We start from the raw sequence: 23742 nt of genomic DNA on the forward strand, positions 1-23742 counted from the left end.
TGTTACTTTAGGTAATAATAATTATAGCAATATACGGGGTTTTACGTCTGAAAACCACCATATGATTATGAGAGACGCTGTAGTGGAGGGCTCCGAAACTTTTAACCACCTGGTGTTTTTTAAAATGCACTGACACCGCGAAATACACGGTCCTTTACCAGTTCGCCTCCATAAAATGCCACCTGTTCGGCCAGGATCAAACCCGCTACCTTCGGATCAACAGCCGAGCATCCTAGCCACTGTTCCACCGTGGCGGAAAGTGTTACGCTAGTTATTCACATGGTTCAGCTGACGGGCTCACTGTTGTGTAAAAGGTGCGTACAGATTCACGTAGATGTGTTCGTTTCACTATGGTGTATACTGTGTTCGATCTTGCATGAGCGCCAGACAGAAGCCCCGACAAGTTTTTGTAGCTGCAAAGACGCGTTCTGGTAGTACTCCGTACTTCATGATGATTTAAAACACCGTTTCACTTTGCCTCCTTCGGCATGTTCATTTAATTTTGCCTCGGACCGACACTGAAATTTAATCAGAAAGAAAAACAAAAACACGCAAGAAGAAAGAACTATACATGCACCGCTACACCCTCAGCCAATAAAATGAACCGGACGCAGCGCAATAAATAGCCCAGAAGCAGCGCGACAAAGCGGCAAAATTATGATTGCTGTAGAAACACTGCATAGAAGTTCAGCGGTAGAGCCTGCAGAACAATAAGGGATGAAGCTTTAATAACGACACGCTGCGCCCTTTACCGCACACTACGAAAGAAGCATTAGCATCGACCGCACCATAACCTGGAGCTGCAGTGAGAAAAAAAAAAAACTTTGTTAGAACATGGTATTATGATCGCTCGACTGGGCCTTACTAAGGCGTGTATAAACGGCCGTGTCGATCCTGTATTTGCACATTCCAGAAAGAAAGCAAGCAATGAACCGAGGCGTCTGCTGTCTTTTAAACGATGCCTTGCTAGCTCCTGTTTGCGAAATGAGAAAATAAGAATGAAAGCTAAAGAGAGAAAAGAAGGGCATAACGGGTAATTCTCTTTTGCGCGCAACAACGCCGATAATGTGATAGCTACTTAAACAAAGGAGGCGATGAAGCGACACTGCTTTGTCACGTCACAAAGTAACATCTCCACGAGCAGATATTCCTGCTAAAGAAATAAGCAGTTGTGATAGACTTTTTTTTATTGGCCCTAGTATGCCCTACGGCACAGGATAGACAGAAAGGTAAAGTTCTCTTTCCTGTATAAAGACCAGGAGTGGTCCATGCAGTGGACCAAGCGTCCAGCGTCTCAGGGAAACGAGAGGCATGAATTCTTTCTTGCGAAAGTCCTAGATAACTCATCAAACGTGAACATTACGCGCCTGCGTCCACACGACTGATGATAAAATCACTCGCGCGTGCTGGCGAGCTGAGCAGCCATGACGATGAGGTCAGGCGAGGCGCCACTAAGGCGGGCGCCTTGGCTTAAAAATCAAGCATTTGGTTTTTCGTGCTTCTAAGTAGGAGCGTCTTCTCTGTACGGCAGCAACAAGAAGTTCTGCTTAGCCGCATGTAAATTTCTTGGTGGCTGAAAAAGAACTCCATGATAATTCATTTCCGTACGAAATTTCACACTTCAGCTTTTCTTCGATGAGCCGATTGCATACTGCTGAATTGTTGTATAATTTTACAATTGTACATGAAATATTCTGAAAAAAAAATCTATTTTCCCCAGTCAACTAATGGACCTTTTCCTAGTCCGAGCAGCACCCCAAACGGAGATCAACGAAATCAAAACTCGTGGCTTCGGACTCCAAAATCACCATGCGCATGCCGGTAGGAACTCCCTGGGGCCAGCGTTCGCGCCTCTCTTTCTTGAAAACATTTGCATGTTTGCGGCGCACCAGATGCTGCTTTGTCCACACGTGTCGTTACGTTTTGGCCACCAAAAATAATGGCGCGTGCCGTGCGCGTGCCTCCTCGAGGTCGGCGCGCATGCACAAATAATTACCCGGAAAATGCCAATTAGAAAGCTCGTTGTAGTTGTTTTTTTTAATGTGAAGCGTTTCTTAGCGAAATTTGCCGACTTTTAGCGTATCCATCCATCCATCCATCCATCCATCCATCCATCCATCCATCCATCCATCCATCCATCCATCCATCCATCCATCCATCCATCCATCCATCCATCCATCCATCCATCCATCCATCTATCCATCCATCCATCTATCCATCTATCCATCTATCCATCTATCCATCTATCCATCCATCTATCCATCCATCTATCCATCCATCTATCCATCCATCTATCCATCTATCTATCTATCTATCTATCCATCCATCCATCCATCCATCCATCCATCCATCCATCCATCCATCCATCCATCTATCCATCAATCCATCTATCCGTCTATCTATCTATCTGTCTATCTATCTATCTGTCTATCTATCTATCTGTCTATCTGTCTATCTATCTATCTATCTATCTATCTATCTATCTATCTATCTATCTATCTATCTATCTATCTATCTATCTATCTATCTATCTATCTATCTATCTATCTATCTATCTATCTATCTATCTATCTATGTAGCCGCCTACGACTTCTAGCTCTCCTGCCCGTTTCGGTAATGGTATCAATACCAAACTTGGTATGGCATAAAGTGACTGTATGAAGAACATATTTCACTAGTCATAACATAAACATAATGATATGAATGTCATAAATGCCATGATTTACATTTGATGGTCCTGCAGCTCTTCCGGTGGTTTCCTTCACGTGACATGTTGCAAAACTGGTATGGTATGACATGATCGCATGGCGAACACATGCGAAAAACCCTAAATTGAAACTCATGACCTGCGTGTCATGTAACAACATGACTACATGCCAAGCTCATGATGCGCTCGCGGGCGTTTCGCTAGATTTACATATGCCAAATGTGGTATTACGTGATGTCAATGAATGACGAAGGTATGTGACCGGTGCAAACATGATAATCATGAGATGCGTGTCATGTGAGATCATGACTACAAGCCACAGTCAAGGCGCCAATACATTTCGACGTGACGCGGTGCATGTGCTGACCGGCGTTCATTTCGTCGCGTCGCGCCGGCGTTGGCACGCCAGGCACCGGTCCTGCCATATACTCGCAGACACGTGCAGCGCTGCGGCGCTTTGCCGCATGCGCGTTTCAGCGCGTCCGGCGTCTCTCCGTCACGAAAAGAGGGAGGCGCAGTGTTGTCTGGGTAACGCATTGGCGCGAAATGCAGCATGTCGCATTTGGCACCAGTTGCCGTTGGGCCGCGCTGACGGACGCTGGTCGCGCCGGTCGTGTCTGGCGTCAGACTATTTAGTGCTCGCGTTTTGCTAACGTAGCGTCGCTGTGCCCAGCGTGCGCATGCGTCAACGCTACATTGGAGTATATGGGGCCCTTCATGATGCGCTCGCAGTCGTTTTGCTAGCTCCACACATACCAAATTCGGTGTTACGTGACGTCAATGCATGACAAAAGTAAATTACTAGTGCAAACATGTTAATCCTGACATGCGTGTCATGTAAGAATATGACAATATACCACGCTCATAACGTGCTCGTGGCCGTTTCGCTACCTCGACATATACTAAATTTAGTATCACGTGACGTGAATAGATGACGAAGGTAAACGACACATCCGAACATGATAATCATGACACGAAAGACATGTACGACATCATTTACCTCTACCTCGTAACGTTGTGGTGATATTGAAGTGACATATCAACCTTTCTCATTCGTGCTTCGCATATCATCGATTCTCACTGTACGTGGGATCTACCAATTTTTTATAACATTTTAGCCAACTATGTGAAACAGATTTTTCCTTCATTAAACTTCATTTTTTTTTACTCAGAACCTGTCCCGCGTGGTGTTATCTTTGTCCTGTTTTCCACGCGGTGAGTCTTGCGTTCATTCATTGTGATTACTTCTTCGTTATTTTGGTTTATTATGTTGTAACAAAAAATTTTTATTCAATTTATAACCCAGTTTCAAGCATTCCTAGGCTTGTTTTATGTCTGTATTACCATGTAATTTTGTGCACGATCACGCCACTGATATTTATGACTTGGTGAAAAGCCATGCACTAAAGTGCATTAAAACAGAAGCGTAATACCTCGAATCCCACAGTAAAAAAGCTTCGGTATGAGCAACAGCGGAAGAATTGTAGGTATCAACAATGTACGCAAGCCTCGTGTGAGAGGTACATGGTAGCCTTGCGAAGAATGAGACGTTCCCGCTCAACTACCTTATTTTACTACTTCAAGTAGATGTCTCGTCTGAAAATCGAGGGGCTCTCATGGCCATGGCTTGAACTTTTAAATCCGGCAGTGGTAAATTGCCTCCTTGCCATTTATAAAAACACCGACTTCACCAGCAAGTTGGCGTACAGCCTAGCAAATGCACTAGGCTAACCATTCTCACCACGTCAAACGTTCTAAATCGAAACCAACACTTTCTTTTGATAACGCTCCAAGGAAATTACGGTATCTGCCTTTCACTCCACCTTAAATATGACGTTTGTCGGTGATGTATTAATGGATGGATGAAAAACTTTATTAAGGTCCTGGAGAATTCCACCCCCGTTTTATAGGAGTATGATTGTGGGCCTCTCCCACGTAGGGACGGGGAGGCCTATTGCCTCACCGCCGCTTTATGGACTTGCTGGGCAGCCTTGAGCTGTTGTATGAAAACCGCACTTGTGAGCACTAAACGAAAGAAATTTTCGGAAAATTATTCATTTTTTTCTAAAGAGGGGCACTTATATACAAAAAAAAACAAGTTCAAAAGACGTTTAAAACAATGGTGAGCCAAGTACAATAAAAAAATCTCAGGAATTGTGATGCATGCACCAATCTCGAGCTGCATAGAAGTGTTCCCGAAAGACAAATCAAAAAGATAAATAAAGAACGCGCCCAATTTATATCAGAAAAAAACTATGAAAGCCCACAGAGATTTTAAAAGATGTTGAGGCGCGGGGAAATAGTGGGGCTCTATTGACAACACATCTGGAAACAATGGTGGGGCAAAACTCTAACGCTTGCTCGGCCTCGTATGAAACGTTTTCCACGTGTTTTTCACTTTCGCGAGTAAAACCAACGTGGCAGCGGAAGGAAACGACTGGGAAAATGCGCGGCGAAAAGGGAGTACAGAAAGAGTAAAATTTTTAAAAATGGGACCATAAACATCTTCTCCCCACTTTCTTCGTTCCATGCTCTGCGTCCCAAGGGAGTGTTGCGGTGGCGTAGACGGAGAAAAAAAAACACACACGATGCTTTTGTGGCAGCAGCACAGAACGCTTGCGCACATTTCTGTGGTTTATTTTCTTTTGGGGTTCGTGTATTTTTGTCTGTGAGCACGTAACAAGGCTTCCTTAGACATGACTTGAAGATGGTGATGCACGACCGATTCTCTAAAAAAAAAATATGAGAGAAGCAAAAACAGGCGGGACTTGCTGCCAATACTGTTTGGTAGCTCGTCGATTTTTTCCCGGAAAATGTCGCTCTCCTTTCAGTTGCACCATTCTCGCGAAGTTAAAAGAGCCCCGCGAGTTGTGTGACATTTTAGCGACTAAAAAAAAGGAGGCAGAGAGATAAAGGTTCTGCTGCACAGAATGCAGGGAAAAGAAAACTGAAGATAAAAGTCCATGAAGCACGGGCATTTTATCTCTTTTTTTCTTAACGTGTATTCTCCGAGTGAAATGAACCAGCGCGACGCGAAGAAACGTCAATAAACAACAGTATAATCCTATTGGAAAATAAATACGATATTGCCAACAACCTTGGACGGTCATCGGTAGCGCACGCTTCACGGGGCTATTAATGCACAAAACTCGCAGAAAGCAAAGATGCCCGTTTTAATTTAACGAACTGCTCTCATACTGCAAGTGTCACCGCCATGAAAAACACTCCTATTTCGCCATCTCTAGCGTCTCGACGCCACGGTTCACGCTTATGTTTGTTCCGTAAAACTTTCCGCCATTGCCCTAACATACGCGGCGAAATCTGATCTCCTCCATCGTTCACTTCACTCGGGCTAGACTATTCTCCGAGAGTAGGCGCACCTACGTTTCAGACAAAACTTTGTTCACAATACTTCACTCTCTACGCACATCGGTAAACTGGAACCACCTTCCCTGATTGCCTGATTGACAGCTGGCTTCGAGGACAGCGCTTGCTTGCGAAATAACTTAGCTAACATTGTATACTAGGCTAGAAAAACATGTTCATTGTTCTGTACTACCCAGTTACTTGAGTTCGTAAATCATTGCAGCGTTAGATATGTTTGTATAACCCAGACACAACACGCTTGTATTTCGAATTTTATATTTACTGTATTTATTTTTCTTTGACCACTCCCCGCCGTAATGCCTTTTGGCCTTGAGGGCATCAATAAATAAAGAAACAAATATTGAGGAATACGGTTGCCAATTTGAAACAAATGCGGCTTCAGTGAACATAGGGCCACCATAGCAGAAGTTAACAATGTTACGGGAAGACGGAATCTTCGAATGGGTACCTCATTAGTAATTTTCTTTTTAAAGGTTTTGTTGTGTATTTTCACTACATGTGCACGCTTTCGCACCTTTTTACCGAGATATGCCAACCTTGCAAGAGTCGATGGAACATAGAAGCGTTAAGAGAGCAAAATTGTGACAAAATTGTACGCGCGCGCAATAATAATCAGGACAGAAAGAGAAAAAAGAACAAGAAGACGGTTGTAACTGAATACAAAATTTCTCAGGTCATGAAGGTAAGCCAAAATATTCTGTTCATGTTTAGGCCCTTAAATTTTCTCCGTACATGTACACGTGGGTGGTTTTTTTTTTTATCGCAATGTGCCATACAGGTAGGTTTTAGAACCTCCACCTAATATTTCGCATCGTAATGATGTTGCATGCTCAGAGGGTGGCGCCGCCACTTCTTGGTACTTACAATGAGCGTTAGCAATTACTGTGCTGGTACCTTCTTGCGGAGATAAACAGAACTAATTCCAAGCGTCAGCGCTTGACGCGGTCTGTGACTACGCCGATGGGCAACGTTCATTGGTGGTTTTGGTTTTGCGGCGCGATCGCAATGTAGACGCAAAATATGATTTTTATCTTTATCACCGCTTTGTAGGGATGGTGTGAATTGACTTGCATTTTTATTCCGGTTGCCTGTAACTTGTTCTTAACCAATACGCACGAGTAATTTCTGTTTTCCCTAATAATTGCCGAGTTTACTCTGCCGAAGGCAGCCACATTTAAAAAAAAGATGCTGTGTATGCGACGGGGTACCAGTACAACTCGTCCATGCAGGAGAATAACAGACACACGCTTTATGTGAGCAAACTGCGCTAGGGCGCTCGTCACCCACCTGTGTTGCAAGAAATGCCCCCGTTTTAAATACAATTCACCATTATGCAGTTCTGAATGATACGGACACCGTTGACTTGACTTATTGATATGTAGTGTTTGACGTCGCAAAACCACCATATGATTATGAGAGATGCCGTAGTGGAGGGCTCCGGAAATTTCGACCTCTTGGGGTTTTTCAGTGTGCACCGGAATCTAACTACCCGGCCCCCAAACTCTTTCGCGTCCATCGAAAATGCAGCCGCCGCTCCTCATTTTTACCTCTATCTCCTCTGGTGTTTATTTTCTGATCTCTTTCCACATTGCCTAGGTCGCCTTCTATCACTCATTATAACCCTCACATCATGCACACACGCCGCCACTCACTCCTCTTCGCCCTCCCCATTCGCTATGCTATACCATACATGCATATGCTGTGGTTCACGCTCTCTCCAGCTCCTTTCCTCCCTCTTCACTATCTTGTTTCCCTCTACCGCCCTTGCTAAGCTTGGCTATGCTACACTATGAGCTCCTTGGTAAATTCCCTTTTTACCGTATCCACTTCTTTCTTTCCTTCTTGCCTTCACCTTCCCTGCTCACTCCTTGCTGTATACTATACTACAAATACTATGCGGCGGCAGCTCTATTGCTTTTTGTGGAGCTGGTACGAAACCCGTTTTCGAGGAGCTAGTAAAGCGAACTGGCAAAACGATAAGCTTAAACAGCTCCACTTTTAAAACTTGGAAAGAAAACTTGAACAAAACATGGTTAAGGTTTTTCAGGCTCAAAGGTTCCAAGGGCGCAATATACCCGAATATTTTTTATCATTTCGTAAAGTAACTAGCCTAGGACCTATACGAAAACGCGCCATTCAGCCGGATTTACACTTCGCATGCTTACCTGTTCTTTTGAAGGTACAGAAACTTAAGCGAGGCTCCAAATCCTGCAAACGCATCACTCGCTATGGCCGAAATGTTGTTCCCTCGCAGGTCCAGCTCCCGCAGAGCGGTGAGGTTCTGCAGGGCCTCACTGGGAACTTCGGGCAGGTAGTTGTGGCCAAGTTTCAACCATTCCATGGTCGCTGCACCACAAAAGTATGCAGAGCTCGAGATGAACCGATAATTAAGTGTTAACGGTGCATACAATGAAGTAAACTATCAAGACAATAGGGAGTACTGTGACATGGCAGGAATCTGTTCATCCGTCGTATACCTAGCCATTGAATTATATACAAAACAGCAAAGTGCATACACTAATCAGAACTAAAGGACTAGAAAAGCAACAAAATGGCAGGGGTTGGAGTATGTAGTAATGATCTAATTGGAAATGAAGTAAAGCGGACGAAAAGATTATTTGCCGCTGGCAGAGACAAAACCTGCAACCTACGAGTACCGCGCCTGATGTCTACCAATTGAGCCACGGCGACACTCATCCCACGGTCCACTTTATGGGGCATATATTTGCGCCTAAGCCTCGGAGCATTAGTCAGCGCCGCCAGTAGTCCCGGTGGTCAGAGTGCAAAAACTTTTCGTTAATGCCTTCTGGCGTCACGAAGCACATTATCTTTTTACGAGCTAGCAGCTCACACATAAACGTTTAACGGAACACAACCATCGCGTCACGGCTAAAGATGCTCGACATTTGTCTTTCCATTGTAGGGTTTGTGGCTGGGCTCCTACTCTAACTATTACGGGGGCTGTGTGGAGAGAACGCAACAAAGAAACGTGGGAAATAATCGCAGAAATAAATCGACAATTGGGAAGATAAATGTGTCAGTTGGTCTTCGGTATCGTCCTCTAGGAAAGCGCTCCAATACCTTGGTATATAACTAAATACGTTTTTTGTAACTTCTTATTAGCACCACATGTGTATAAGATGCTTCTATTATTATTATATTATTAGTGGTATTGCAGTCTTCATCATTGTCACAGCTATGAGTATGCATGTGCGTGCTCTTTTTTACATAGGCTGGATCAATGGCGAATAAATAATCAGTTGCAGAGCAGTGCTTGTGTTTGCGTTCTTTATGTGTGTGTTTCTGTTTGTTTCCTCCTGTGCGCTGCTTCATCAAAAGATCAAATTATCGCTTCATCATAAACTGTTCAATATGCTCGGCGTCTGCTTACCATGAACTCCGAGGAACGCATCCGGGTGGATGTCAACAAGTCCATTCCTCTCCAGCTCTAACGAGACCAGTGAGCCTAGCCGCGCAAATGCGGCCTCTGGCAGCATCTGAATGCGGTTGTCGGCCAAATTGAGAATGTCAAGCGCCCGTCCTTCCAATGGAAAGCGATCGGGCAGCAGCTCGTCAATGCGATTCTCGTGTAGCAAGAGCTGCTGGAGCACAGCCACTCCTTGTAGGGACTCCGACGGAACCTGAGCCAGACACAGGAAACAAAAAAAAGATAAACAATTTCATATTTCTGCGTCTTAAGTTGCATAACCATCTGTTCGTTTTCTGCCATAAAACAGCGAGAAGAGATTTTCTTTAAAAAAAGGAGTGCGCAAGCTATTGCTTTATGTTTTCTAACGATAGATCAGAAGCAGTGATTGTTTCAGTACATCGCACTGCTTGAGACGTAACCTTCACAGCTTCCGAGGTCATGAAGAATAGAGGTGGAGGAACGATAAGTACATGGGGTGCATAATAACCGCAAACGAAAAAGGGGAAAAGAAGAAACAACTAATCTAGAGATATAAAGTGAGAGAAATAGTAACAGTCTGGGAACAAGAAAACTTTGTCACCTTTAATTGAAGATAAGTGTCGTTCGTATGCCCACATTTCAACTTCCATGTGTTACTTTGCATAGGTTGCATTGTTCTCCGAAACTCGGGTCATCTCGAAGCTAAATCAGCGGACAACTTGAATTGCATCCCACAGTCCAAGGTTATAGAAATTAGGCTGTTACGTAAATGAAATAAGTACTTGTGAGTGACCTGCGAGAGGAAGTTTCCGCCCAGGTTGATGACGGTGAGGTTTCCGCCGACCCCCTGAAATGCCATTGCATCGAGCGTGACGATTCGGTTGCCGAACAACGACAGCCTCAGAAGGGACACCAGGCCCCGGAACGCCCAGGCACCGACGCTGCGCATGCGATTGTAGCTCAGGTTCAGGGACACCAGGGATCGTAGCGCTTGTAAGGAGTCCGTGGGAACCTGTAGCAATGAAAAAGTAGAAGAGGTGCAGGTGGTTGCTAGTAAGTCGCTTCGGTCCAGACTAGCCTAAAAGCGGCATGAAAAAAAACAACCGTAATAATTTCAAGTCTTTAGAGACCGTTCTTCATAACATTGTTGGCTTCGATTCCTGAAGACAACAGCGCGTTGATGACTAGAAAAAAAATCAAACAGAGGAGATTCAAAACCTAGAGTGGTCCACACCAATATTGAAAACTGTATATGCAATTTCTACGCTTAGGAAAAGGGGAGAGAAAAGTTACAATAAGGGAATGTTTCAACGTATGATGGCTTATACGTTCCGACAAACATCATCACGTACATTCTACATTCTAATAATCGGCAAAAAAAGCCTGCCCGCTTTTTTTTAAAATAAAAGAGATAGACCAAAAATACCTAACACAGGTTGTCTTCAGGCGACATGAAAAAAACGAGGTTAAAATCAAGCGAGGACATGACCAATAAGAATGAATTGATCAAAATGGAATCAAGACCAAAAAAGGTAATTCCCCAGAGCATCGCAGTCAGCCTGTTTACTGACGTCCACTGATTAATGGCGCTTGCCTCGGCGCTCGCTTTTTCCGGACCGAGCCTCCGTGTTCATAATTACTACCGCATAACACGTCAGACCGCGGTCCGCGCATTATCGCATTGCACGCGCTCCCCCATTCGTGCATCCAAACATCCACATGTTGACACAAGCCACTGGAGCGATGCCTGTGGGATTTATTCTGGTCATTAATTCAGAGCCATCAAGCATTTGAGCAATATCCTGCCAGCCTTTTCAATTTCCTGGCTTTTCAATGTGTCGATCAGTTCGTTTACGTTCATTCTCACTCTCAAAACCAGCCCCTTGTTCAGCCTCTCTGCTGTGTGGCGTACAATATATGAGCTGCGATATTTCCTGAAGCTGCTATTTAAGCCTGAAAGACTGCAAACGAAACGTTGGCACGAATACTGCAGCGCTCAACTTGTCTGCGTTCTTCAAACCTGTCAGAAATTCGAAACTACCTTTACGATTTCTCGTGATACCGTCACAAAACTTGTCAAGAACCCCATAGATGGCACAGGGACCTCTAATTGAACCAAAGATTCATACGGGACATTCATTGAGATAGCTATTATATTGGTTCTGGAAATTGACATCTTATGTGGTTCTTAAAGAGAAAAGAAGGGAAAAGTGAGCCCCGTAACAGTCTGCATCAGACTGCGACACCTCAACAGTAGCTCACGAGAGACGGGGGGTAAGGAGTGATTAAAAGAACAGGATTAAACGTATATAGAAAGGGATGGGGAAGGAGAGAGCGTGGCGTGGGGACAGCGACACACAGAAGCAAGGAGAAGATAGAAAAGATGGACACGGTCGCACGAGTCCTAGGACGGGGCACCCCTGAGCGAGAGCTTTTGTCGGCGGCAGGAGATGGCGTAGGGCGAGCCAGTCGGCCAGAGCTGCGCTGTCGTCGGAGATCGTGGGGGCACAAACGGTCGGCACAAAATTCGGAGAGCGAGTCGGAAATCGGCATCGTATGTTCTTGCATCGTATGTTCTTGCATCGTATGTTCTTGTGCGATCGAAAGTTTGGCGATGCTGTAACATGGCGCTGGTCAAGCGAAAATGAGACGCGCCGGCCAGCTCAGCCAGGTTATGAAGCACAAAAAAGTGGCGCAGTCCCTGCTGTAGAGGGGGGGGGGCTGTGATGTCGAGTGGAGTGGGGGGAGGGGGCTGTGTCGCTTGGCTAACTATAACAATCGCTGTGGTTTGACGTTCCAAAACGAATAAATGAACACGAGGGACACCGTAGTGAAGGGCTCTGGAGATTTCTACCAACTGGGGCTCTTACACTTAAATCTCAGTGCAAATGTCTGCACTGTTTTCACCTCCATTGAAAATGTGGCCGTCGTGACCGGGATTCAATCGCGTGATCTTCTGATCAGCAGTACAGCCCCCATGCCACTTGAGCATAGTGGTGGGTTAGTCCTGGCGGCAACTCCAAACTATAATCAGGGTGTTCGCCGTCAAGTGTACCGAGGAAAAACCGGCAGTAGTCACTGGCGCTACGTCGGCATACTTCAGTGGACGGCTCCTCACCTTGTATAGCTTCTGTATTCTATCCGCTTACTTCGCGTCGAGGTGACAGAGCGCACACCACATCGCTCCCTAGTGGGGTCGTACGTTTTTAAACCAGCGTTTTGTGTAGCTGCCCAATATCTAATCAGAAAAGGAGTTAGCTGCTAGCGTTACCTCGCGTAACATTTTTGTTTTATACTATCACATGCATCGACTACCTCTACTGCGAAACTGTACCTTTTAGGGGCGAAGCTACTTAAGCCGTGGGTCGTGCGTCCGCGATGTGTGTAGTAGTAGTAGTAGTAGTAGTCGTAGTAGCAGTAGTAGAAGTGCGTCATTGTAGCCACCTCCACAGCCGCACTATAAAGGAGCGACACGCACGCACTCATTTGAATTGAGGAGGAAACCCACGCACGTTAATCATAAATAAAAAGATTGTTTTTTTCTGATTAAATAACTTACAGAGATGAGTATCGGTGACTTAATGTGAAATAAAATTTGCCTTGATTCTGATGCTTACTAAAATAACTAGTATCAGAAGGACGCACTTTGAGCGCTACCTGGTTGCCACGTTGAATTCGCTGCGCGTAACCTCCTTGGTTTTAGCAAGGTTTAGCGAGTGTTGGGCTGCAGTTCCATCAACTCGCGGCGGCGAAAGGTGGGAACTATAGACACGAAGCGTAGGCCGTATGAAAGTGCGCGCGTGCCGCTCCTCTAGTCTAGCCGTGCCACCTCTCGTATAGTCTTTGGAATGTCTGCTGAATGACGGTACTTCTATATGATGAATATTTAATGAAAAGATGTGGGATGGTGGGTACTTAGAGTGTTAACTAGCTGGACGGACGGATGGACAGATGCACGAATGAAGAGACAGACAGTTGCATGGACGGATGGACAGACGCACGGACGAATGGATGGACGGCTGCATAGATGAACAGATGCACGAACGCATGAAGGGATGGATGCACGGATGGACAGACGTGTGGACAGACCAACGCACAGACGGACGCACGGACGGATGAGAGCAACAACGAACGGACGGATGGCAGCGCAGACGAACTGACGGACGCTCCGCCTCACGCATCATCATGGACTGCGTGGATATGCTGTGATTTTTTAAAGACGATAGTCTTTCTTGGGGACCTTCGACGCAAAAGCTTTCTTCTGTCTGTTTGTCCACCGTTACTGCGAATCGGTTACTCTAAACAGCACCAACCGATTCCCCGAGCCGCCGACCCCACCGAAGCGCCCACCAATGTTGCTCAAGAATCAGTGATCACACGTGTGCAATTGTTAATTAAAAAAGCATTTATTGCGCATATCTGATGCATCATAACAACACGAATATATTCTGCATGTTCGTGTTTTACTAGAAAAGGCATACATAAGTTACTCTAAGGACGGTAGCGCTTATCACGCGGCACTGACCATGCAACGCTCGCACGAAGAAGCGAGTGTTTCCAACGCTATGCTAAGACGACACGGTGGTGGCCCCTACCCGTCACCTTGCGTTCTACACTTTATCACCTCTGAGACGGGCGCGCACGCACGTATCAGGGCCACGCGCTTTGTTTTCGAAAAAAAACTGCCAGATGGCACTCATGTCTCATGTGTGACGCGACTTGATGCGCTCGTTCACCTCCGCTGCACGCTCGAGGCACTCTAACGTAGCGCCTCCGGAATACCATTCACCGATTTCTTGCGCAGAACATCAAATAAATCACTCTCTCCACACTCAAGACTATCATCTTTCGACGACATTTGCAGATTACATGCAGATACGGGGCCAATTTTTTTTTCTGCCTGCACTGCAATGAATTTTTTTCCAGGACGTGTAAGAGCGCGTAATCGTGCACTGCAAATGTCGTCACTAGTAGACCAGTTCTCGCAATCTATCTCAACGCGGACGGCTGCACTGGTTTATGAATAATAACTCACCTGTTTATTAGCATAGCTTAGTGATTACACACAGATTCACAATGGCTGCTATCAACTAAAAAAAAGAAAAAGAGGAGTAGCCGGTGCCACATAGAACATCGTTGCTTGCGAGAGATGGATTCAGCCACACTGTAAAATTGTTACGTGCCCTCCTTTCTCACCTGCTTTTTCGCAATCCCCTCCCCCTTTTCGTCGTCACAAATCAAAACAACATACCTTTGTTTGACCACCCTGCCAAATCGAGAAGCTTTTGTTCCTGTGTTAAGCGTTTCGTATGATCATGCCGGCGTTAACATCTAATTGAGCAAAGCTTGAGAAAATTGAAGAAATAAAGTTTGAAAGAAAGCAGTCTGTTTGGAAATACATACGCCTACTACGGCAATATCAAATGCTCGCTACTACGTGACAATCATGACATACTCGTCATTTTTGTGCGTGTAGCAGTGCTCATATAAGTATGGCAAACCATTACCTGCTACGCGGCAGGCCGAACGTCAACATGGTGCGCTGGTTCAGCGTAACTGCTGAGGCACACTCAAAGCGCCACTGTGAAGTCTACGGGGTCATGTTGAGACGCATGCTGAACATCACTGTAGGCCATCACCGCATTGGCTAAATTGAATGAGCTGCTCCTTGCTACTTTACGCCCAAGCGATAGCCTGGCTAAACGAAAACGCGCCACGTTGATTGGCTGTCACCATGCCTAGCTATATTTTTCCCACATATAATAGTTGGCTTGGTTTATAGCAACACTATATTTTAAAGTAGTCCTTGCCCAATGTGGTTACCACGGCTTGGTTTCTAAAAAATTCAGTGCGGGCAACTACCATGCAAAACAAGCGCTTGTCCTGTCATCTTGTCAACCATTAGTTTAGTGAACTATGATTTGCGAAAAACCAAAAATGTGCGCCAGTCCCACGCTTATTGGTCTGCGACGCTATGCAATAACTAATTTTTTCTCAAACACGAGCTTGTCGGCGATCAGCCGTTTTTGATATGCCAAACGGATCTTTTATCGAAGTTACTCGTCACATGAGTTTGCTACGTTAGAATGTTGCCTTAGGGTTGCATTTCATAGTCCAATACTAAGTATGTGGATGAAGATCCAACTTTCAAATATGGTGATTGATATTAACTGATATGTGAGATCTAACGTCCCAAAACCACGATATGATTATGAGAGACGCCGTAGTGGAGGGCTCCGGAAATTTCGACCACCTGGGATTCTTTAACCGATATAGTGAAAAGAAAATTTGAAGCAAGCACTGCAATATGCTAAAAACGAGCAAGCAAGAAAGAAAGAAAAAAAGAAAAACACAAAGAAAGAACAAAGTAAGAAAGGAAGGAAGAAAGAAAGTGGGAGAACAATTGGTTTCTTTTCCACCACCCCGTTCTATGTCAAAATAAAATAAAAAATTTCGAAAGAAGCGTGCTAGATATCGACAACTGATGAAGGTCTAAAAGGACCGCACTGGAGTCGAGGAGATGTTGCCTCAACCAATAACTCGCCTTGCTATTTCGCGCGGGCAGCTCAGCCTTCCACGTGCAGTAAGTAGCGCGTCTTGATAGGCCCCTTCATTTTAATCTTCACGCCATCCCAGTCTAATTTCGTCTATATGACATCGCCTGGGTTTTGCCGTCTTATTTTGACTTGAAGGACGATGCCAAGTACATTAACAATCGGTCGGTGTTCATAACATAGCATCCTCTTTCTAGTCTTCTTGCAGACAAGAACCAATGCTAGAAAGAGAAGAAGACCATGACAAAGACCAAGTCCTTCGTTTTGAGCTTCTAATACGTAGCCCCAGCGTATTTCTTGGTCAAGACACTCGGCCATGACTGCGCGCGCGCAGAGCTGTTGACAGTTTTACTGGTGGACGGGGTCGGCTGAATCGCAGTGGTTGGTCCCGGCCACGCTGCGAGTTGTCTGGTGGATGTGCCAGTGGGTCTCGTGGTCCGCCTCGCAGTGGTCGGCCGTGGCCACATTGGTATCTGGCATATACAACTGTCCATGACGACTTTGGCGAGTGATATTGGCTGTGCCTGAGTGGCCTGTCTGCGGCCCGCCATGACAGGTTGTGTTGAGGTGTCAAAGTCTCGGCTACGTTTTGACTTCGCTGGAGTATTTGATGATAGCTCTGGTGGTCGATATTGACTGTGTCGTTGTGGCTGCTTGTCTCGTCCACGCTGGCGTCTGACATGTAGAACTGCCAATGTTGACTCAGGATGGCACATCAGTAGTCGGACACGTCTACGCAGCTTTGAAGAAGTGCATCCACTTCGCAGAACCACGACGTGAGCCAGTCGTAATGTACGGCGCTGCTGTAACAGGGGTGTGTAACCTGCGTGTGTTACACGTATTGTAAGGACGCATGTAAGGGGTCCAATAGTTGTGGTATTGTCGCAATGAGGGTAGTATAATGCATGGACATGTCTTCCATGAGTTTGCTCGCGTTGGTCGAATAAGATTCCTCGATCTCAACCAACACGCAGTGGTAATGCGCACTTTCGGGCGGTGACGGCTCTTGAGTCAGCAGTAGCTATCCTGGTGGGCCTGCGAGCAGATTGATTGCAGCGGTGGCTTGTTCGGTTCCTTAACTTGGAACGCATCAGGTACTAGACTAACTGTAATCTACATGTCCTCAAGGGCTGGTTTACATGGAGACCGCATCAACCACAGCTGAGGCTTCTGGGTGGCGCTTTTGTCTTGTGGGGCGAGAGTCGCGGAATCCAAAAGGTGTGGCATAGAGTCCTGCTCGCGGCCGGTATTCGTGTCAAGCATGTCCCTTTTCACGCCTGCGATTCTGTCTGCGCAGGTGTTTCCGGGGAACAAATGAACAATTGAATACTTCCCCTTACCAACTAGCTTTCTGAAATTTGGCCGCTTGGGTTGAGTAAATCTGCACCGTCAAGGCAATGTCTTTCCCGAGCTTGGATACCGAGAGGTGCATTGGCAAGTTGTTGAGTTGCAGAGCTGTCATCTGCGGTAGAGTCTGGCTCTGAGGGATGGAAAAGCGGGTGAAGCGCATACCTTAACCTGGCGCAGTATTCTGGCCAAAATTGTTGCCTGACGCATTCGTAGTTGTGCGAGACTTGGCGGCATCGCGGTGGCGGTGGATGGCCACTAGCCATTTCCTATGCTCTGCCCAGGCATTGCGGGTGCCGAGAGCGTTAACCGTCTCGATCCACAGGATGACATTGCCCTGGAATCCACGAACCTCCGGTTCTTTGCCTTAACCATTCGGACACTTCGCAAAGCTCCGGTTGTTTCAATGCAACCACTGATGGTAATGTAGAAATCAAAGAGCCGGTACTCCACAAGGCGAAGCTGTCTAGCTCCTGAACCAGCAAGGACGCCGCGCACATAACGTCAGTCGGTAGGTCGGGTGAGGAGCTGGGGGAAGCGGGGCAAAGCTGCGGAGATAGCAGGGACCCCGGTACTGATGCTGGTGGTTGAGACTCAGTTTGAAGGCGCCAGGTTCTGAAGTTGTTGGCCCAAGTGCACGGCTTCGCTGATGATCTTAGCAGCGTCGTTGTGTGAGCCACCTGGAGAACCCTTGCCTGCGGCTGCAGAATATGTTGTCGTCACAGCAATCAGAGTGGCGATGTCATTATTCAGGGAAGTGTGGTGAAACTACTGTTGAAATACAGAGGTGGCCTGGACGCATTCCCCTGATGGTGCATGTAGTGCAGGCAGGAAAGCGGGCGACGAGGAGACTTGGAAGCTGTCCTTGTCAAACGGTGTTGACTGTTTTTGTGTCGTGGTGTTCATTTAGCTTTGGTTTCGATGTCAAGTGGCGCCTCGTGGGGCAGTGTTGAGAACCTTATGTATATGTGTGTAAATAAAGTAGTTACGGTATATATATGTGTTCTGTGGTAGTTGGTGACGAAGCCTCGTGCGAGATGGACGTACTTCTCTCGGCGCTGCGCGCCGGAGTCGTAGTTGGCTGCCACCGGCGGCGTCGGTCTGCAGCGGCCTTCGTTCTCCTTCTTCGTCGGCGTCGCGGGCACAGCCTATCCCGACACAACAATGGCGGCAAGGTAAACTGTGGACACTTTCTTTCTTAGTCTCCTTCATCCTGTCTGCCTCAACGATTCCTTATGCTGCGACGCTTCTTCAACGTTTCGCGCCTTTGTCTTTATTATCCCTAGCGACCACCGCGTTGCGCCTCTTCTGCTTTTCCTCAGTGAGCAGCCGCGTCGCATTTCCTGCCTTCGACTCTGCAGACTTTTCTATTAGGGGCGAAGCTCCTTAGGGCGTGGGCTGTGCGTCCCCTGTAGCCTGTATGTAGCCACCTCTAGTTTAGTTCTTGCAGTGTTCACTAGATGGCGGTACCGTCCCCTGTATGTCATTACAGGGGACGGTACCAAAACATTAGGTCCGAAGTCTAAGCAGGCTTTGAGAGAGGCAGTGAGTACAATAATAATCGATGGTGAAGTTCCCGATGGATGGAAACTTAGCAGGATGAGCATGATCTATAAAGGAAAGGGGGACAAAGCTGACATAAACAACTACCGTCCTATAACAGTGACATCAGTGGTCTACAGGCTGGCGATGCAGATTATAAAGGAAAAACTGCAGGCGTGGATAGAGGATGAGGGGGTGCTGGGGGAACTGCAGAATGGATTTCGGAAACACAGGAGGTTGGAAGACAATCTGTTCTCACTGACGCAGTGCATCGAAATAGCAGAAAAAGAACACAGGCCCCTGTGGCTAGCATTTTTGGATATCAAGGGAGCGTACGATAGCGTGGTTCAAGAGGAATTGTGGGGAATACTGGACACACTAGGCGTGGAACATGTAGTCACTAATCTTTTAAAGGGTATCTATAAAGGTAACAAGGTAGTTATAAAGTGGGAAAAACAGGTATCCAAGCCTGCAGAGGTAAAACGGGGGCTTAGGCAGGGGTGCCCCCTGTCACCCTTATTATTCATGATGTACCTACAAGGATTAGAGGCAAAATTAGAGGGAAGTGGACTTGGCTTCAACCTCTCTTTAGTCAAACAAGGAAAACTTATTGATCAGGCACTACCGGCATTAATGTACGCAGATGATATAGTGCTAATGGCCAACAACAAGAAAGATTTGCAGAGATTGATGGACATCTGCGGTAATGAGGGAGATAGGTTAGATTTTAGATTCAGTAGGGAAAAATCAGCAGTCATGACTTTCAATGACAACGAAGGTAGTGAGCTTAGAATACAGGAGGTCACGCTAGAGATGACAGATAAATACAAATATCTGGGCGTATGGATAAGCAATGGGACCGAGTATCTGAGGGAACACGAAATATACGTGACGACTAAAGGTAACAGGAATGCAGCAGTCATGAAAAATAGGGCACTGTGGAATTACAATAGGTATGATGTTGTGAGAGGAATATGGAAAGGGGTCATGGTTCCTGCGCTGACGTTCAGCAATGCGGTCTTGTGCATGAGATCAGAAGTTCAAGCAAGATTAGAAATTAAGCAACGTGGAATAGGTAGGCTTGCTTTAGGAGCTCACGGGAATACACCAAATCAGGGAGTACAAGGTGATATGGGATGGACATCATTTGAGGGCAGGGAGGCTAGCAGCAAGATAAAATTTGAGAAGCGATTGAGAGAAATGGGGGAAGAGCGTTGGGCTAGGAAGGTTTTCAGCTACTTGTACATGAAGAATGTCGATACAAAATGGAGGAAGCGAACCAGGAAGTTGACTGGTAAATACTTAGAAAACAGCAGGTGGCCAAACCAAAAAGAACTATCGGTTAAGGAAAAAGTGAAGGAAACGGCGACTGACATGTGGAGAATGGGCATGATTAAGAAGTCCGCACTAGAGATCTATCGAACTTTTAAGCAGGAAATTGCCAAGGAAAGGATCTATGATAATACTCCGGGTAGTTCTCTACTGTTTGAGGCCAGGACGGGAGTATTGCGAACCAAGACATATCGGGCCAAATACGAAGGGGTCGACACAATATGCAGTGCGTGTGGAGAGGAAGAAGAAACTGCCGAACACTTGATAATGTTCTGTAAAGGGCTTCACCCTATAGTTCAGGATGATGGCGCAGAGTTTTTCAAAGCACTGGGATTTAGGGACAGCGAGGGCAAAATAGACTTTAAGCGGGTAGACTTAACTAGAAGGAGGTTATCTGATTGGTGGCTAAAGTCAAGGCACGAGTGAAAATTAAACCCTTCACTGCGAAGTACGAATCCTCAACTTCATTATTTAAAGGAAAAAAAGATAAATGTAATGGTTAGTTCACTAAGTATTACGGCTAGGTGGCGTTAGCCGCCGCCTGATCTAAAGGGTACAGCCACATCCCTCCATCCATCCATGTAGCCACCTCTAGTTTAGTTCTTGCAGTAATCACTAGATGGCGGTACCGTCTCTTGTATGTAGCCACCTCTCGTTTAGTTCTTGTAGTGTTTACTAGATGATGGTACTTGTAGCTGATGATGAAAAGATGCAAGATGTTATAAACTAGAACGCGGTACTTGTAGTTGATGAAAGACGCGAAATCTTATAAAATAGGAATGATGTCACATATGGCGCGTGTCATTGGTTGAAGGCAATCGTTCGATTTAGTGCGGCGACGTACGCTAGGGGGAGCGATGTAATAAAATCGAGTGGGCAAAATGTACAGAGGATTCTTGGCTTACCAGGTTTACCTCCGGAGCTTCGCCCACTCATCATCATTCACTTCGTGGATATGGCGGAATTTTTTTCATGTTTTCGCGTAGGAGTTTCTATTTTCGTGTTCAGTTTTTAGGGGCTAAACTCCTTAAGGCGTGGGTTTGTCCATCCTCGGCGTATGTATGTAGCCACCTCTAGTTTAGTTCTTAGATTATTTACTAGATGGTGGGGAGCGCTGTAATAAAATCCGTTCACTGTTGGCGCGTGCTCGGAGTTGCCCGATGGATAAGGCCGCAGAGCAGCGAGCGCGCAAGGCGGCGGCAGCTTAGTTCTTCGATTGTTTACTAGATGGCGGGGAGCGTTGTAATAAAATCCGTTCGCCGTTGGCGCGTGCTCGGAGTTGCCCGATAGATAAGGCCGCAGAGCGGCGGCAGCGCGTGCTCGCAGACAGAATCCCGATGTGCGAGACTGCGAGGCAGAAGCGCTCTGTGAAGCTGCGCGACGCCACCGCCAAGATCCCAGCGTTCGAGAACGAGAGGCCCAAGCGTCACGGCAACGGCGTGAGGACTCTGCCGTACATATACACACACAGTGTTTCTCACGTCTTTCTTGATGATGTAGTGGGCGAACACTAAACAGACACGGTTTTGCCGATGATTTCCCCTCAGGAGCTTCGCCCACTCATCATCATTCACCCAGTGGATATGCTGTGATTTTTTTTCGTTGATGTAGAGTTTACCAGTTGTGATGGCGTCTCCGATACCTCCACCGCTTTTTCTCTCCACGCCCGTTGATCCGCCGATTCCTTGGGCTGATTGGAAGCTCATTTTCAAAGTGTACGTGGATGCGGTCGGGAAAGACGCTTACAAGCCAGAGCGGCGGAAAGGCCTGCTGCTTAACGCGTTGAGCCACGCCGGCCTGAAACTCTATCACGCGTTGAGTTCCGACAACGCGTCAGAGACTTCTGCGTCGTCTGACGCTTTTCAAGCCGCAGTCGCTTTGTTCGACGACCATTTCAGAGATGCGTCTTGTGATTATGTCGCGCGTCTCCGCTTCCAAGAGCGTCGTCAGTTCCCCGGCGAGCCCGTTGTAGACTCCATCACTAGTCTCCGGTCGCTAGCCGCGTCCTGCTGGTTCGGCGCGTTCGAAAGTTACATGATGGGGCAACAACTCTTTATTGTGGTCGCTTCACAAAATGTCCGTTGCCGGATCCTTCAAAGAAGCTCGTCAATCACTGTTTCAGATGCCCTATCGATTGCGTGAAAGGAAGAACTTGTGCGCGTGCAGTTAGAGCAGTTCGCTCCACGTTCAGTGCAGCAACTTTCTTCGGTGGGGCCTAACGACACCCATTCGTTTCCCGAGTCATGCCAACATGGCGGGCCTCTTTCTTCGTTTCAGCGAAAAGACAAAGATGGCTCCCCTTTTTCCCAGCTTCAACGCGGCGCTCAACATGACCGCCCTTCCGCCTCGCGGGGGCGAGGAGGCCGTGGAAAGGGTGCGTCCGCGCCTTCGACTTTTCAAGGGCAGCAGCGAGCTCCAAGCTCTGACGCACATTCTCATTCTCCTACACCATGGAGGAAGGAAAGGTAGGTGCCCTGACGTCACTCGTCGTGAAGCCGCGATGAAGCCGGAAGTCGGCCATATTGACTGGGCTCATTCTCCTCTCTTGTCTACATACAAATGTCAAGCAGAAGGCACGACTCTCTCTCCGGCTCGGGAAGTACGTGAGCTGCGCAGCGCGCATGTCGTGACGATCCGAAACTAATGGAACGGGGCTCAACACTCTGCGCCAGCGCGACACCTTCCGCAAAATTATTTCGTCCGAGTATTAACAGCGAGTAACAGTTCACCGACAACGAAGCAAGTACAAGAGAACGCACGCTAGATGCACTGACAACGGCGAGTGTTTTCAAGTCATTAATTCAGCAACTGTACCTTCTACGTTTGCATTCCGACACGAGGCCGACGCAGCGTCTGGCCATTGTGCCCGTGTTCCGCGTGAAACTCACCGGCGTTAGCATTCGGCGACCGTGGTGACTTTGAGTACGGTGCAAGTGACCCTTCAACGCGGTTGCTGTTACTTTGAGATTACATATAATGCTGGGGGAGAGTATACGAAGCGGAACAGAAAAGATGTTTTAATACCCACATGGAAGTTGTAACTGTACACATACAACATGAAACTACGTATGTGCACATGGTCCTCATGGCGTCTTGCTCGGCTCAACAGTGTCGTCCGTTGTCACAAGCAGGAGCACTGCCCAACCGTCACTGACCTACAAGGCGTTCGTCGTCGTTCCGCTTCGTCATGGTGCCCAGCGCAATTTCGCTGAACACTAATTGCTTCTTCCGCGTTATCCGCCGCACGACACATAAATATGCACTCGTTCTACGCACTGTTGAAAGCCCGTGATGAACAAAATGGTTTGTAAACAATGCTAAGAGCACAGTAAATGCCAGGAGAACACTGCGTAACTAATAACGCGGCGCAGAGCATGGACATTGTCCGCCACGGCCCAACAAGAGACCTGGGGAGGCACACATGCCGCCGCCCGCCGCGGCCGCTCGCTGCTAGACCAGCTCCA

General features: G+C 46.8%; 1 protein-coding gene across 3 annotated transcripts in view; it reads right to left on the minus strand.

Moving 5' to 3' along the window:
- The window catches only part of LOC142803801 (uncharacterized), a 491700-nt gene that overhangs the window by 13119 nt on the left and 454839 nt on the right, over positions 1-23742 (minus strand). For all 3 annotated transcript variants that reach the window (XM_075889887.1, XM_075889885.1, XM_075889888.1), the window contains 3 exons: positions 10297-10515; positions 9486-9735; positions 8260-8440 (listed from right to left, as the gene is read on the minus strand). In XM_075889887.1, coding sequence (XP_075746002.1) covers positions 8260-8440; positions 9486-9735; positions 10297-10515 — 650 coding nt within the window. The remainder of the gene's footprint in view (positions 1-8259; positions 8441-9485; positions 9736-10296; positions 10516-23742) is intronic.

Source organism: Rhipicephalus microplus, chromosome 3 (genome assembly GCF_043290135.1).
Source record: "Rhipicephalus microplus isolate Deutch F79 chromosome 3, USDA_Rmic, whole genome shotgun sequence".
Classification (NCBI taxonomy): domain Eukaryota; kingdom Metazoa; phylum Arthropoda; class Arachnida; order Ixodida; family Ixodidae; genus Rhipicephalus; species Rhipicephalus microplus.